Source organism: Bubalus kerabau, chromosome 1, assembly GCF_029407905.1.
Source record: "Bubalus kerabau isolate K-KA32 ecotype Philippines breed swamp buffalo chromosome 1, PCC_UOA_SB_1v2, whole genome shotgun sequence".
Lineage (NCBI taxonomy): Eukaryota > Metazoa > Chordata > Mammalia > Artiodactyla > Bovidae > Bubalus > Bubalus kerabau.
The window spans coordinates 11,670,372-11,685,443 of NC_073624.1; the positions used below are offsets into that span (position 1 = coordinate 11,670,372).

General features: G+C 46.1%; 2 protein-coding genes across 5 annotated transcripts in view; one reads left to right on the forward strand and one right to left on the reverse strand.

Annotated features, from left to right (window-relative positions):
- The window catches only part of CACNA1C (calcium voltage-gated channel subunit alpha1 C), a 459,271-nt gene extending 448,483 nt beyond the window's left edge, over window positions 1–10,788 (reverse strand). For all 3 annotated transcript variants that reach the window (XM_055567708.1, XM_055567698.1, XM_055567691.1), the window contains exon 1: window positions 10,482–10,788. In XM_055567708.1, coding sequence (XP_055423683.1) covers window positions 10,482–10,617 — 136 coding nt within the window. In that variant the 5' untranslated portion in view covers window positions 10,618–10,788. The remainder of the gene's footprint in view (window positions 1–10,481) is intronic.
- DCP1B (decapping mRNA 1B) overlaps window positions 1–15,072 on the forward strand; it is a 44,197-nt gene that overhangs the window by 14,514 nt on the left and 14,611 nt on the right. For both annotated transcript variants that reach the window (XM_055567670.1, XM_055567679.1), the window contains exon 4: window positions 13,762–13,828. In XM_055567670.1, the coding sequence (XP_055423645.1) occupies window positions 13,762–13,828 (67 nt within the window). The remainder of the gene's footprint in view (window positions 1–13,761; window positions 13,829–15,072) is intronic.

The following is a 15,072-nucleotide window of genomic DNA, read 5'->3' on the forward strand; positions in this document are numbered from 1 at the left end:
GTGTATACACACACACACACACACGTCTTCCCTGGTGGCTCAGACAATGAAGAGTCCACCTGCAATGCAGGAGACTCAGATTCAATCCCTGGGTTGGGAAGATCCCCGGAAGAAATGAACAGCTACCCACGCTAGTATTCTAGCCCGGAGAATCCCATAGACTATATAGACACTGGGGTCTCAGAGTCAGACATGGCTGAGCGACTTTCACTTTTTCATATACATATATATATATATATATATATATATGGGCTTTTCTATTGATGTTTCTTTGCTTTACCCTGCAAGCTGCCCAGCTATGGAGACTACTTGACAGTGTGAGAAGTTAGACCTCTTGAAAGAAACCCTGACTCTGGCCAGAAGACTGGGGAGAAGGGCCCCTGTGAGCTGGAGAGTGCGCTGGACAAAAAGACCCCCTGATTCTGTCCCTGAACTGGTACATATCCCGATCTCACCTGTGAGCATCATACACATACACACACCAGAGCCACAGAACCGCAGCCAAGGCCCAGAGAACTAACCCACCATGTCCGCCACCACCACGCACCAGGCCAGCCCCTGAGTGGCATCTGCACAGGGCAGACACACCTCTGAAAACAGAGCTGACATGGGAACCATCGTCCACAGAAGGCGGGACGGGACTTCCTGTCTGTTGTTGTTCAGTCACTTAGATGTGTCCGACTCTGCAATCCCATGGACTGCAGCATGCCAGGCTTCCCTGTCCTTCACCATCTCCCCAAGTTTACTCAGATTCATGTCCATTGAGTCTGTGATGCTATCTAACCATCCTCCTGTTTAAACCTGAACACCGTCTCGACACTCTGAAGAGTTTTCAGAAGACTCAGATTCTCACAGTCTCAACAAAACGTCTAAATGCAACGCAGCATTATCCATCACACACAGAGCCAGGAAAATCTGACAGCTCTCATGGGGAAGGTTGGTCAGCAGATGGCTGCCCCAAGATCACCCACATGCTGGTGTAGGCCAGTAGCTGGCTGTAAGGCAATTACTGTGCCCTGTGAGGTGGCACAGGTCCTCAGAGATGAGTGGAAAGATGGAAATTCTCAGCAGAGAAGCAGTGTAAGAACTCAAAGGGAACATTTGGAACAGAAAAATAAGGTGTCCAGTGAATGGCCTTACTAGCAGTACAGAGATGGCAGAGGAAAGACGAGTCAGTGAACATGAAACACATCAGTAGATACTATCTGACCTGAAGAATATACAGGGAAAAGGTTAAAAAACAAAGAAAAAACAGGGCCTCACAACACCTGTTGGCCAGTACTAAAAGGTCTGAATTTGTGTCACTGGAGTCCCACGAAAGGAGAAAGGCTGCTGTAGAAAAAGTATTTGAAGAAAGCATGGCTGAAATTTTTCCAAATTTGGTGAGGCACAAGTGTATGGATTCAAGAAACTCAGAAAACCCCAAACAGGGTAAACTCAGAAAAAAATCATGCCCATAAACATCATCAAACTGGTGAAAAACAGACTTTAACAAACAAAAAGCCTTGAACCAGAAATGAACCATTACAGAACAATGTTTTGAACGACAATAAATTTCTCTTAAGAAACCTTGGAGTCTGGAAGACAGTGCTGTCCCCCTAGAATTCTATCTCTAGTGAAAATGTTCCTTGGGAAGGAAAGTAAAGATATTCTCAGATAAAGGAAAATCTTCAGTACTTCCCTGTCAGCAGACCTGCTGTGAAATAAAGGCTGAAAGAAATTCTTCAGACTGAAGGGGAGTGTTGCTGAGGGAAGGTCAGGGCCTCGGGGTAAAGGAGGAGCAATATAAATAGTAAAAAAACACTCAGTGGAACAGACGTTTTTCTGCCGTCAGATTCTTTAAAATGCAAATGACACAAAAGCAGAAGTTACAGCAGTATCAGGAGTGGGATTCATTGTGTATAGATGTAACTCACATGACAGCTATAAGGTTAAGGGTGGTGGGGGACAGGAGCTGTGTGGTTGTAAAGTCTTTACATTTTGCTTGAAGTGGTGAAATAACTGTGTAAACTGAAGTTAAATATGTCTAGTGTGATTCCTAGAGCAGCCACTTAAGAAAGAACCAATAGATAGATGAAAACTGAATACTAAAACATTTTAATAATCCATAAGAAGGCAAGAAAGGAGGTACCAACAGAGCAAAAGACAGGGGAGACAAACCATGGAAATGCTAATTAAAAGAAAGCCTCTTGGGAGTAACATATACACACTACTGTGTACAAGAAAAACAACAGGGACCAACGGTATACCACAGGGGCTCTGCTCAATACTGTGTTATAACCTCAACAGGGACCAACGGTGTACCACAGGGAGCTCTGCTCAATACTGTGTAATAACCAACACGGGAATTGAATCTGAAAAAAATATATATATGGCCACATCGTTTGTATACCTGAAATGAGCACAATATTATAAATCAACTATACTTACATTTTTTAAAATAAATAGATTTTTTTTAAACTTGACGAAAGCCAGAGATGCTATATTAATATCAAAGTAGACATCAGAACAAAGAAAATTACCAGGGGTAAAGAGATACATTGCATAAACTTAAAAGGATCAATTCACCCGAAATACTTAACCATCATTAATACATGCACACTCAAAAGTTAAAACCCGCAGTTGTGCTTGGAGACTTGAGCCCCGCGTTCTGTGACTGGCAGAACAAATAGCAGCAGCACGTCTGTAGGGGACTTGAATAACACCATCAACTCACTTGAGGCAATTGACGTTTATCGGATGTTCCACCAACCACAGCAGAAGACAGCCTCTTCTGAGGTGCTCATGGGCCAGCGCCCAAGGTCAGCTTTATCATGGGGCATAAAGCAAGCCTGAAGATTTTTAAAGAAATAGGAACCATACAGAGTATGCCCTCTGACCACAGCAGAATTGAACTAGAAACCAGTAACAGATAACCTGGAATACCCGCAAAAATTTTCAAATTAGACAACACACATCTAAATAACTCATGTGTCAGAGAGGGAAGAAAATTAGAAAACAAGCTGAATAAATATGAAAAGACATGTCAAATGCGAGTGAAATTGGACTGGTAGGGAAATTTATAGCGTCAGATACTTCTATTAGGAAAGAAGAAAAGTCTCAAATGGGTAATTCAGGTTCCACCTTAAGAAACTAGAAAGAAGAGCAAATTAAGCCCAAAGCAAGCAAAAGGAAGGGAAAATAAGAGCAGTAATCAATAAGACACCGAAAAACAGGAGAGAAAATCAGCAAAACCTAGAACTGGTTTTCTGAAAAAAGTAAAACTGATAAACCTAAACTCCTTGCCAGAATGATCCAGCTTACCTGTCTGTACAGGTCAACCATGACTGCCATACACAGTACCTTTTTCTGTTCTAACTAAACATGTACATACCCAAAAGACTTCTCTACAAATCCTCATAGTAATTTTATTTGTAAGAGGATAATAGCAGTGAGAAGGTCAAATTTGCACAGATAGGTCAGAATTTGGAAGCACCCTCTTGTGAGACATTGGTTCTCGGTGCCAGGTCACCATGAATGAACTAGTCATTGACCACCTGTGCTATGCTGAAAGCATTGGCATGAGTCATAAATTACAGGCCCCTTGTGCACAGACCCGATCTTATATTTTATTTGTATTCTGTGTTACCAAATAAACACGGCAAATGACCAGATCTGGATAAGTAGATAGGTATAATGTACTTAAAGTAACTCCCAGATACTTGTATCTTAATACGAGTCACTACACACCTACATATGTCTGATGTTTCTGTCCAGTCTAATGATATTCTGCTCAGGGTGATCGAGAAGGAGCCACAGAGTGGCCCCGCTTTCCCAAAATCCCTCCCTCTTTATGACTTCATGATGGAGATTGACACAAAGATCCTGCCTTGAGCTCAGGTCACAGCGCTTAAACCTAGGCAGGTGGCGGAAGATGCAGGGGGTTTTGGTGCCATCAGCCTCTCCTTGGCCTCAGACCGCTGGGAGGAGTGAAACCTCTCCCAATCCAGCAGATTCTAAGTCCTTGAGGCTTTATCATCTGTTGTCTTAACCTTGGAATCAGTTCAGGCAGTTACTACAAAAGCAATTTGAAAGGTTAAAAGTGAGCCCTGTGTAAATTTATTACTAGGGAAATGAAAGTCATGTTATCTGCCCACAGATAATGGCGAGTTTATTTTTCCATTCTGAGATCCCTATTGGTATGTCCGTAGCCTCGGTTAGTACTTCCTAACCTTTTGGGGGTCACAGAGCCCTTTGAGAATCTGTTGGGCTTCCTGCCTGCCTGCTTCCCCCACGCCTTCAAATATCAGCTTTTTTCCTGCTACAGGCCAGGCCTTGTTCTGGGGGACTGTGCTTCATGCTGACCCACCTCCAAAAGCACCTGTCTGCACATGCACACACCATCTCCCATACAAACTTCAGGGATTGAGTATTGAACCGCTGAAGTTGTCTAGAGTCCAGAAATCCCTTCAAAGTAATTGTACGGGACCTCCCCGGTGGCACGGTGGACAAGAATCCACCCGCCAATGCAGGGGACACAAGTTCGATCCCTGGTCCAGGGAGATCCCACAGGCCACAGAGCAGCTAAGGCCATGCGGCACCACCACTATTGAGCCTGTGCTGTGGAGCCCGCGGGTCGCAACCCCTGAGCCCGAGTGCTGCAAGCACTGAAGCCCGTGCACCCTGGAGCCACCGCAGTGAGAAGCCCACACTCCTCAACTAGAGAGTAGTGTCTGCTTACTGCAACTAGGGAAAAGCCCACCCAGCAACGAAGACTTGACAGAATCTTAGTGTTTGCAGGAATGACAACAGAATGTTGTCTGTTCAGGACCTGGGCAGGGAGAGGAAGATCCTCGTTCAGACCACGTTGGCGGGGAGGGGTGGGTACAGGGAGTTTGACCTTTCATGGCGGTCAGACGAGGTGCCCTGTGCCGTCAGTGGGCTCATTGCTATGCATGAGTGCAGTGGCCGGGACAGCCTTCAAGGACACTCTACCCGCCCCCCGCCCCCCACCCCCAGCCTGTGCTTCTTAAGAAGAAGTAATTTTAAATTTACACTGTGGGCAACAAATCTTACTCATTGTAGCCTCCTCTGCCATTCTAACTGAAAAACTGACCTCTTTCCTACAAACCATGGCTCAGGAGCTAATGTGTTTTCATACGTGATTAAGGGGCGCACGTCTACAGGGAACTGAGTGACGACGCTTGTCACTCCAACCTTAAACCCAAGAGTTGCTTTTTTGTTCTCTTGACGGGGTTCAGCACATGAACGGGTCTGAGCTCTGAAGGAGACTGTTTATCTCAAGAACTGGCCCGCTCTGAAAAGCCTCACGGACAGCAGAGCCTCACTGTGGGTTCTTGTGTTTCTGCTGTTGCCTTGGGATTCCCAACAGCTCCCTGGGTTACACACTCTATGCGGGTCCTCAGCGCTCCTCTCGCCTGGCCAGCCAGTCCACGCGGCCTTCACTCCTCATCCTTTGGGACCAGGGGACTCACTGCAGACAGGACCTCACACGGAGTTCAGGGGAAAACTCTGTCCTCGGAACTTAACAATGTGGCATGCGTAGATGAGGAAGACCATGTGAGAGCACTGTGTAAGTGACGCACCGACACGATGTGAGAGGAGAGTCAGAGAGAAGCCAGTCTGGGAGATTTCCCTGGTGGCCTAAGACCCCACGCTCCCAGTGCAGGGGCCCCTGGTCAGGGAGCTGGGTCCCACATGCCGCACCCGCAAGATCTTGCATGCCACAACTAAGAACCCAGCGTGGCCAAAAAAATAAATAAATATTTTTAAAAAGAGAGGTCACTTTTTTATCTGAACCACAGAGACTTAACGTCCTCGACTTTACCGAGAAACATCTGTGTAGCAGTGCTGTTTGGATTTACGCGCTGCTCTTGTGACTCGACAATGACTGTATTTTATCATTTGTTTTTGAAAGCCCAGACTAACATGCCAGAAGTCTGAATCTCGGCAGAGAGAAACTGGATTCCAAAACGTTTTCTGAAATGCTTAATGAGCGAAGCGTCTTTTAGTTTCCCTAACACGGTGCTTTGCATGTGGCAGTCGCTCGGGACGGCTGCATCGAGTGTGTCTATTCTTGTCCAAAAATCACTTAGAAAGTAGTCTCAGATAATCAATTTGAAGCTATTGGGATGTTATTTTTAACCCACAGAAGGAAAAAATTACAATTTTTTCATGTTCTTGTGGGTTTTGGAGAAAGGAAGTTTTAGGCAAGAACTGGTATTAGAATTATCCTCTGTGTCAACCATAGGACTCTAATTTAAAAAGGAACCAAACCATAATTTGACTGCTTATAACTGAAAGGGCTCTGGGTTAAGTGGGGTCTGCTATTTCCATAATTATAGATTAAGGTCGAAACGAAAGACATACAGAAACTCCAGCTTATTTTCCCTCAGTCACAAACTAGCATGAGGCCCCATTACTAAACCACTGCTGTGTGAAATCTTAGAAATTTTTCATTGATTATATATTTTTATGGTTAGTGTATTTCAACAAAGCTATTCCTATCGCTGCTGCTGCTGCTGCTGCTAAGTCACTTCAGTCATGTCTGACTCTGTGTGACCCCATAGACGGCAGCCCACCAGGCTTCCCCGTCCCTGGGATTCTCCAGGCAAGAACACAAGTGGGTTGCCATTTCCTTCTCCAATGCGTGAAAGTGAAAGTGAAGTCGCTTAGTCGTGTCCGACTCTTCGTGACCCCATAGACGGCAGCCCACCAGGCTCCCCCGTCCCTGGGATTTTCCAGGCAAGAACACTGGAGTGGGTTGCCATTTCCTTCTCCAATGCATGAAAGTGAAAAGTGAAAGTGAAGTCGCTCAGTCGTGCCCAACTCTTAGCGACCCCATGGACTGCAGCCTACCAGGCTCCTCCGTCCATGGGAGTTTCCAGGCAAGAGTACTGGAGTGGGGTGCCATTGCCTTCTCCGATTCCTATCACTAATAAACACTTAATTCAGTAATCTGATTTCAACATGAGAAAGTCTGTTTTTCATCAAAACAAGTTTCTGACCTGTAAAAAATACTCTGTTTTATGTTTGCTTTAAACATATATTCCCCACAAACTATAATTCTATGGGACAAGACTTATTTTGCTATATCGAGATTCACTCTGGATAACACAGTTTCATTGTGTTTTGGGAAGAATTGACAGTTTTAAGATAATGTAGGTGTTTATCTATGTAAGCTTCAGAATACTACCGTCAGATTTGACCGGAATATGCTGTGTTTTCTGCCACACCAAAGCACTAATGCTTGTACACCAAGAGAAACACTTGTAAACCTGCAGATTAATTGCATTATTTGAGCTCTGAGTTGCCGGTGCCTGACAGATAGTCCATCGGGGAACTGGTGTATGGTAGCCTCGTTGTAATAATAAATACACAGGAAATGAGAACATTGGTGCCCACGCAGTGCTAGGCTGTGAGAATTTACAGCCGCAGGGAGCTGATGGCAAAAGCCCATCAGCATAAGTTATGCCAAAGATGATCAGGTGTTTGATGCAAAATAAACTCGGAGTGAGGGCGGGAGCATGAGAGGGTTGGTGGAGGAGAGCCTCATGCTGCGAGTCCCTGGGAAGCTGTGGTCGGCCATGTGGAGGCCTGCCTCGTCCAGACTACAATGTGTAAGCCGGGATGGAGGCACCTGTCGTGAAGATGGTTCAAGATCTAACGTCTTGGATTTCAGTTTAACTCAACAAACATCTGTTGGATACACCACACTACTCGTGATGCAGTGGGGGGAGCAGTAAACACTTATGACATGGGCTTTTTCTTGTTTAGTCCAAGGATCTACAAAAAACTATAGGAGCAAAGAAGCAGGAGTCTAAAGGAGTCTTGAAGGACAAGGTGTCGGGAGGGAAGACACATCAGAGAGCCCACACCTATCTTCTGGGAGATTTGTGGGTTAACCAGCCAGTTTATGGGCAGAATTAAACTATAAATTTAAATGGCCAACAAAACAGAATAAATGGTTCCTATTTCTATTTATTATCACCCGTGACTATTTCTGCTGCTTATTTTTGTGTTTATTTACTCTGTTAAATCTCCCAGACTAAAGCAACTTTATCCTCAAATAAATAAAATTAGGAAGTTAGTATATAATTGAGAAGATTCCATGTGACCGTTCATGAACCTGAGGGCAGAGAGACCTCAGATTGCCTGTTTGGGGAGCATGAAGACCTCTGTGGAGATTTGGAAGGTCTAATGACATAACATACATTTGTTAGAAATGAAACCTTTGGAAGATTAACCCATCTTTTCCTCTGAAGACAGTGAATTCTCATTTACAGTTGGGAGATCCATATAATTTGATCCAAATTAGTGTACCGGTTTAGTCGAGAGGCTGATTCTTTGTCATTGTTTATGGCCTTAACTTTTTAAGGACGTTATTTAGAAAGAGGAAGGTTGTTTTCACTTCATAGCACTTGTCTAGGCTTTCTCCTGTTTTTCCCCAAATGTGCATGTTTCAGTCACTCACAAAATACAAGCTGCTTCTCATCCACTGGGAACCTCTAGTGTTTGGAGATCATGGGACCCCTGATTTGTGAGGTGCAGTAAAACCATGTCATATGAGAAGAACCAGACCAGGGGCCAAAGATAACAGTGCTATGTGGACTCTCGGGGCCAGCAAAGGTTCTGTCCGGGTTTGGTCAGTGAAGCTGAGGCAGAATATGAATGAAAGAATGTGACTTTATAGGCCTTAAAGAGCGTGTGGATGGAGTGCGTCTTCAGTGCATAGTCCGAATGGGGCGGAATGGCCAGTCAGCACAAAGCAGCCATGCAGCCCGTTGCCCAGCCGTGGATACAGAGCCTGCCTCACAACCCCTGCCCTCAGACACCCCGCTTCCTGCACCCCCTTCTCCTTCCCTCCACCCTCCCTTGGGTCCTCGTGAGTTCACACGAACCTTAGTTTAAACAAGATGACTTCCCATCTCTTATAACCACGTCTCCAAGTCATTCAAGCATAAACATTGTTTTTATACTTTATGTATTTTGTTTGTAAAGGCGGAAGAAGGGCATATTTTATGCAAACAGATTGAACCGGGAAACGGGACTGTGGCCACAAGAGACCACCCTCCACCCGTGTGTCAGGTGCTTGAACCACCCACCTGCGCCCACCTCCAGCTCTGACGGTTCACGACCCTCACTTTCTGATTGTTTAACTATCCTGTGGTCTTTCGGAAGGACAGTATGTGTATGTCTGCATGCGCAAGCACAGGCATGCTTAGGAACAAATGCCAGTAATCAGTCACCATCCTTGAGGTCAAGCTACAAAAACTATCAGGGGAAAATCAGGACAAGAAATCAAGCAATTCTGTATTCTAGCAAAGCCTTAACAACAAGTGTTTACACCAAGTATATGATTAGATGTTCTTGGTCCTTCCACTGGGATTATTATTCCACTCATTTGAGAAAGACTTACTGAAGGGAATGGGGTTTGAAGGAATTTTAAGATTTTTGGCTTATCCTTAAGTGCCCAGAAGAGGTTTGTGTAATTTACACTCCCTGGTTTCCATGGCTTTTCTCAGTGCAAAGAGAGGACTTAAATGCCTTCTTTCCTGCCTGCTGTCCTATCCTTTTGAGAGAAATTAGTGAGATCACTTTGAAAGGGAATGACAGCGGGGTGGGAGGGGCGGGAGCAGTACCACATCAGACGTCCTATCCTGCTTGCACAGACGTCACCGTCGCAGTTCCAGCTGACCTACTCAGTAACCATATGGAAATATGGCTTGTATTTTAAAGTTGCCCACGTTAGCATGAATATCGCTAAAAGATCACAAACCCCCTTCATGATTTGGAGTTGAAAGATTTTTGAGGCCAAATATGGAACAAATGATGAATGTCTTCAAAGAAGAGATTTATAGAAATAGTTAAAACATAAACCAGATGAGGTAACCCCCAGGGAGGTTGCAGAATAACCTCATGCACCATGCTAATGAGGATCGGAGGTCCCCTAATGCAGGTGCACTCAAGGACATCTGCTTTTCCCTCTGTGACCCTTTCAACCAGCCTCTTCAAATATCAATTTTGGATTTTTCTGCTGGAGAAATTTAAAAAGAAGAAAACAACATCAAATACCATCAGTTTGCTCTCTCTCATGTCTACTGTACCCTCAACATTCAGATGTGAGATCTAATACGTAAATTCTGCTTTGCTCATCTTTCTTGCAGAATTAGAAGGAAAGTAGAAGGCGTAAATAGATGGCATTTTAACAGACAGGTCCCAGCGGTGGTACCTTGCCTGCTGCCTCAAACATTGCTGTTTTCTACCAAGAATCCCCAAAGCATGACATAAACCAGGCTAAGGCAGTTTTTAAGCAGAATTTCACGGCTATACTGTTAAAGGCCTGCATTCATCCACATGAAGAAGACTGAACCCAAAATGTGTTCATGGCGTGGGGAGGCCCATCCTGGGCGTCATTAACTGATTTAGAGTGAATATCAACAGTATCTTCCTAGTCCTCCCCCCATCTTGGGGTCTCTTACCTCCAGGAGAGACATAGGAGCAGCTCAGCTGAGCCTCGTGCACCAGCGTACCCCTGGAGCCCGCCTGGGTGTTGGCGCGGCGGCGGGGCAGCGGCTGGTACCCGGGCGTGGAGTGGGGGAAGAAGGCTCGCAGCATGGTGGGTCTGGGGCCCCAGAGTGCTCAGAGCATCTCCTGCTGACCGCTCAGCACCCCGTGTCCCAGGCTCGAGCTAGGCTGCAGCGACCACTCCCAAGTCTGAGAATGCCAGGACCACACCTTCTCCCTCAGTTCTGTTCAGCTTGTCTTCTTTCCTCCCTGCGGCGCCCACTGCCCACCCCAGGCTGGCCTCGCCCTGTGGCCGCCCGGGAAGAAGGGAAGCGAGATGTGATGGATCTATCAGCCCGTCAGCTCGGCACTTCCCGGCCGGTGACAGGCTCTGGTTTGCGTGGGTCACCACCAGCCGCTGGGACACAGGACAGCGATAGGCCTGCCCAGCTGGGAACGCGGGCCCGAGAGGCGGGGGCTCCCGTGGAATGTGGCCCAGGCTGGGAAACTATTTTAAGGAGAAGAAAGTTAGGCCCAGTTCTGTGTGTTATCTCATACTCTCTCTCGGGAGCGAGGACTTGGTAAATCTGTTTTTCCTCCTCAACTGTTTTAAGTTGTACATTGAAATGGCACATTAACTGGGATGAAAAGAGTCGTTTCAATATGACCCCGTTCTAATCTTAAAGCCATGCTGCTTTAGAGATAAGCGGTTAGTCGGGTCCTCAGGAAACCTCCACGGTGCCCCTCCATCCCTTTAGGCCCAGCCCCCTCTCCCTTCCCCCCATCGACGTCTGAAAGATGTTCCCACGGATATCTTCCCGTCCGTCTGCATTTCGGGTTTCTCGCAGTAATAACATAGTCAGACCGCTTTCCCATTTATGTCAATAGTTTGCTTGGCGTCCGATCCTTACGAGAACCTGGTTCCTTTTGTCAAGTGTCTCAAGTGTGTGACATCCCCCCAAACGGCAACAGATATACTTCTACTTTCACATTCTCCTGACGAGACATTAACGGCTGCTCTTCCCCAGCTACTGGGCTTCCACTTCCTTGGTGACGTGTTTTTCTCCGCTGCTACCACTTTCCTCCTTTGGTAGTTCTGGAAAATTCCATCTCCATGGAGAGGAAGTTTTCACTGTAACCAGAGAACAGAGCAAGATCCTGGGTTTGTAACGAGGACTGAAGCCTCCAAAACCCACAACGCCTTCAGGTTTCTTAGTCGCTGTGATCTTAGTGTCGGTGGTCCAATCCACTCTCGTTCAGGGGAGCACAGGGCTGTGGGTCGGCCTGCAGGAACCTGTGGGGCAGCTAGCACCGGGGATCAGTGTCCATGGGCCGGGAAGAGCCCGGAGTCAAGTCCCGAGAGGCTCGCTTAATGGTCTTGGGGTGAAGGACTTTCTTTTGGCTGCTGAGGCTCTCAGTGCATAGCCTTCAAACCCTGACTCTTTTTTTTCCGGTGTCCATGTATCAGAGAGCAGTATGTGCATGTGTTTCAAAGAATACGCAGTGGTCCCATCAAGAGAAAGCTGGGGGTTTTTTTCCCACTTGCCCCGCCCCTGCACTCACAGATAAGATAGATTCCTGGTGCACGGACCACAAAAATTACCCCCATTTATAGGGGTCAGACTTATAGAGTCCTTTTAAAGACATCTGCTTAACAGCACTAAAACAACACTTCCTGTACCTTTTGATATCTGAAGCTTTACTGACAAGAAACAGAAAGACCCACAGGGCCACTGGTAGGTGAGTCGGGCTGGGACGGGGGCAGTGATTAAAATATCACAAATGTTTTAATGACCAAATAATACCCATATAATTAAATATTTTGGAAGTTTAAATCAAGAAAATTATTTTCTTTTAAAAGTATATTTTGTTGGGTCTCATTGCCCCGTCATAACTTAGCAGCTGTTTTTGGTGAAGATTTTTTAAATGTGTGTGTAGTTGATGTGTTGTTGATGTGATTAACATTACCAGATCCTCAACTAGATCTTTATAAACTTATTTTTGACCTGTTTGTGTCATTGTTTAGTCGCTAACTAGTGTCCAACTCTTTTGAGACTCCATGGACTGTAGCCTGCAGGCTCCTCTGTCCATGGGATTCTCCAGGCAAGAATACTGGAGTGGGTCGCCATTTCCTCCTCCAGGAGATCTTCCCCACCCAGGGACTGAATCCAAGTCTCCCACGTCTCTTGCACTGGCAAGTGGATTTTTTACTGCTGAGCCACCTGGGGGGCCTTTAGACCTGTTTAGCCTTTGCTATAAAAATGACGTAGATCTTACATACTAATATATACGACTTACTTGAAAATTAACTGAATCGATAGCAACTGTATTATGCCACATCGTTCATCACTAAATCACTAAGTCGTGGTTATATCTAGTCTTCGAACAGTTGTAAATATTCTGTGCGGACACTTTGGAGTTGCAGATTCATTACTGAATTTTATTTTCCCAGCACTGTATCCTCACTTAAGGCCTCCAAAACTGATCTTTCACTTAATAACATCTTCCCGGGAAAAAGGAGAAGGGAGAGAAGCTTCCAGGCCTAATATGTGTGTCAGGCGTGCAACAGTTATAGAAGATGGAGCATGTGTGTGAGTGAGAGCTCTGTGTGAGCGTGTGTATATGAGACTGTGTGTGTGTGTGGTGTGTGTGTGTGTAAATGTGTTTGTGTGAGTGAGAGCTCTGTGAGCGTGTGTATATGAGACTTTGTGTGTGTGTGGTGAGTGTGTGTATGGGAACGTGTTTGTGTGTGTGAGTGTTCTCTGTGAGTGTGTGTATATGAGACTTCGTGTGTGTGTGGTGTGTGTGTGTGTGTATGGGAACGTGTTTGTGTGCGTGAGAGTTCTCTGTGAGCGTGTGTATGTGAGAATGTGTGTGTGTGGTGTGTGTGAACGTGTTTGTGTGCGTGAGTGAGAGTTCTGTGTGAGCATGTGTATGTGAGAATGTGTGAATGTGTGTGAGTGTGTGAAGACATGTGAGGCAGCGACGCTGCAGAGCTGGAGGTTAGAGAGTTGGGGCTCGTCTTCAGTCTGCTCATCCGGCTAAGCATTCGGCATGTGCCTGTTGTGTCCAGGTCCAGGTTGTGTCTGCATACCCTCTCCTTGGGCTTAAAAAGCCCCAGCTCAAGGTTTTCAAGCTTCGACTCCAGCGACTAGTTCACTTAGGCTACGAGCACGCTCTCCCCTCACGGTGGAAAGGGGATTTGTTTCCCCTTCTTGAGGATGCTCATGCACTGGTCCTCTGTGTTTCTTGCAGTGTCCATCTATGGAATTTGGTTTTATGACAAGGAAGAGTGCCAAAGAATCGCAGAGCTAATGAAGAAGTAAGTGATGTGGGATGTGTTCTATGTTTCTGAGTGTGTGGGACTGCACTGCGGGGTAAACAGAGCCCGTCTCTGACAGCAGCTCCTTCACCATGCTTAGCAACACCTTCACCATTACTCACCAGATGAAAAATAAGCGTAAATGACAATGTCTCACACTTCCACTCAGTAAGATTTATTGTGTAGAATAGTCCCCCTCCCTTTTTTTCTGTGCATGTGATCTGTAATATCAGTTTTTCTGGGTGGCAGTTTTCCTTAATACCATCATCATTTGTAAATTAGCAGTTTTTTCCTCTGAAAAGCTATTGGTATATCTCAGTGAGGAGAACGTTCAGAGTCTTTCTGAAAGGCTGCCCCATCTCCTTTTGGGTCCCCATGCCCTCTTGCCCCAAGGACCCCCTTCTATCTGCCTGTGGGTCTTGAACCTCCTTCCCGTGTGAGTGAGGGCTTTGCTCAGTCTTTGTTTTCAATATCTTTGGAAGTATCTGAGCTAACACTAGTTTAGTGATCAGCAGATGGACTCTCTCTCTTTCGTGTTCCTAGTCTCTTTTCTATTAATCTCTCGAGGCCTTGTTGACTGGTGCCAGTAGGCATGAGACTGGGGGGTACTTACATGACTGTCTCCTGGTTCCACTCTTGCTCCCCTGATGACCTGAAAGGAAGCCCAGGTCAGCACACTGTCCCCCTGGGGATCTGTCAACCCTCTGAGGTTCTTGAGCCCCAGGGCCGCTCACGGGAAAGGAGTTATTTCCCCGCATTCCTGTGGCTGGTTCAGAGCTTGGAAGCGAGTGAGCTTCCTGCATGCTGTGACCCTGGGCTGGGACTGGGCTCAGCCATACATGGAATCCAGCTGCCTCCCACACAGGCTCAAACGAGCAGCTCCATCTGCTAGAGAAACAACCATTTGTCAGTTTTAAATCCTAGGTCAATGAAATGGCCACAGTAGCAGGGAAACATATACATTACCATCTGTGAAATAGATAGCCAGTGGGAATTTGCTCTCAGGCTCAGGGAGCTCAACCCAGAGCTCTGTGACAACCTAGGGGTGGAAGATGGGAGGGAGGCTCAAGAGGGAGGGGCCACATGCAAACCTGTGGCTGATTCTTGTTGATGTATGGCTAAAAAGTGGCCCTAAAATATGGGCTGTGGGGAGCACTTTTTTATAGATAAGACTGATTTCTGAAAAGCTGAGCTGGTGAGAGCTAATTTTAGGTAAGCAGCTCAGGCTGCAGATGGTGATTAAG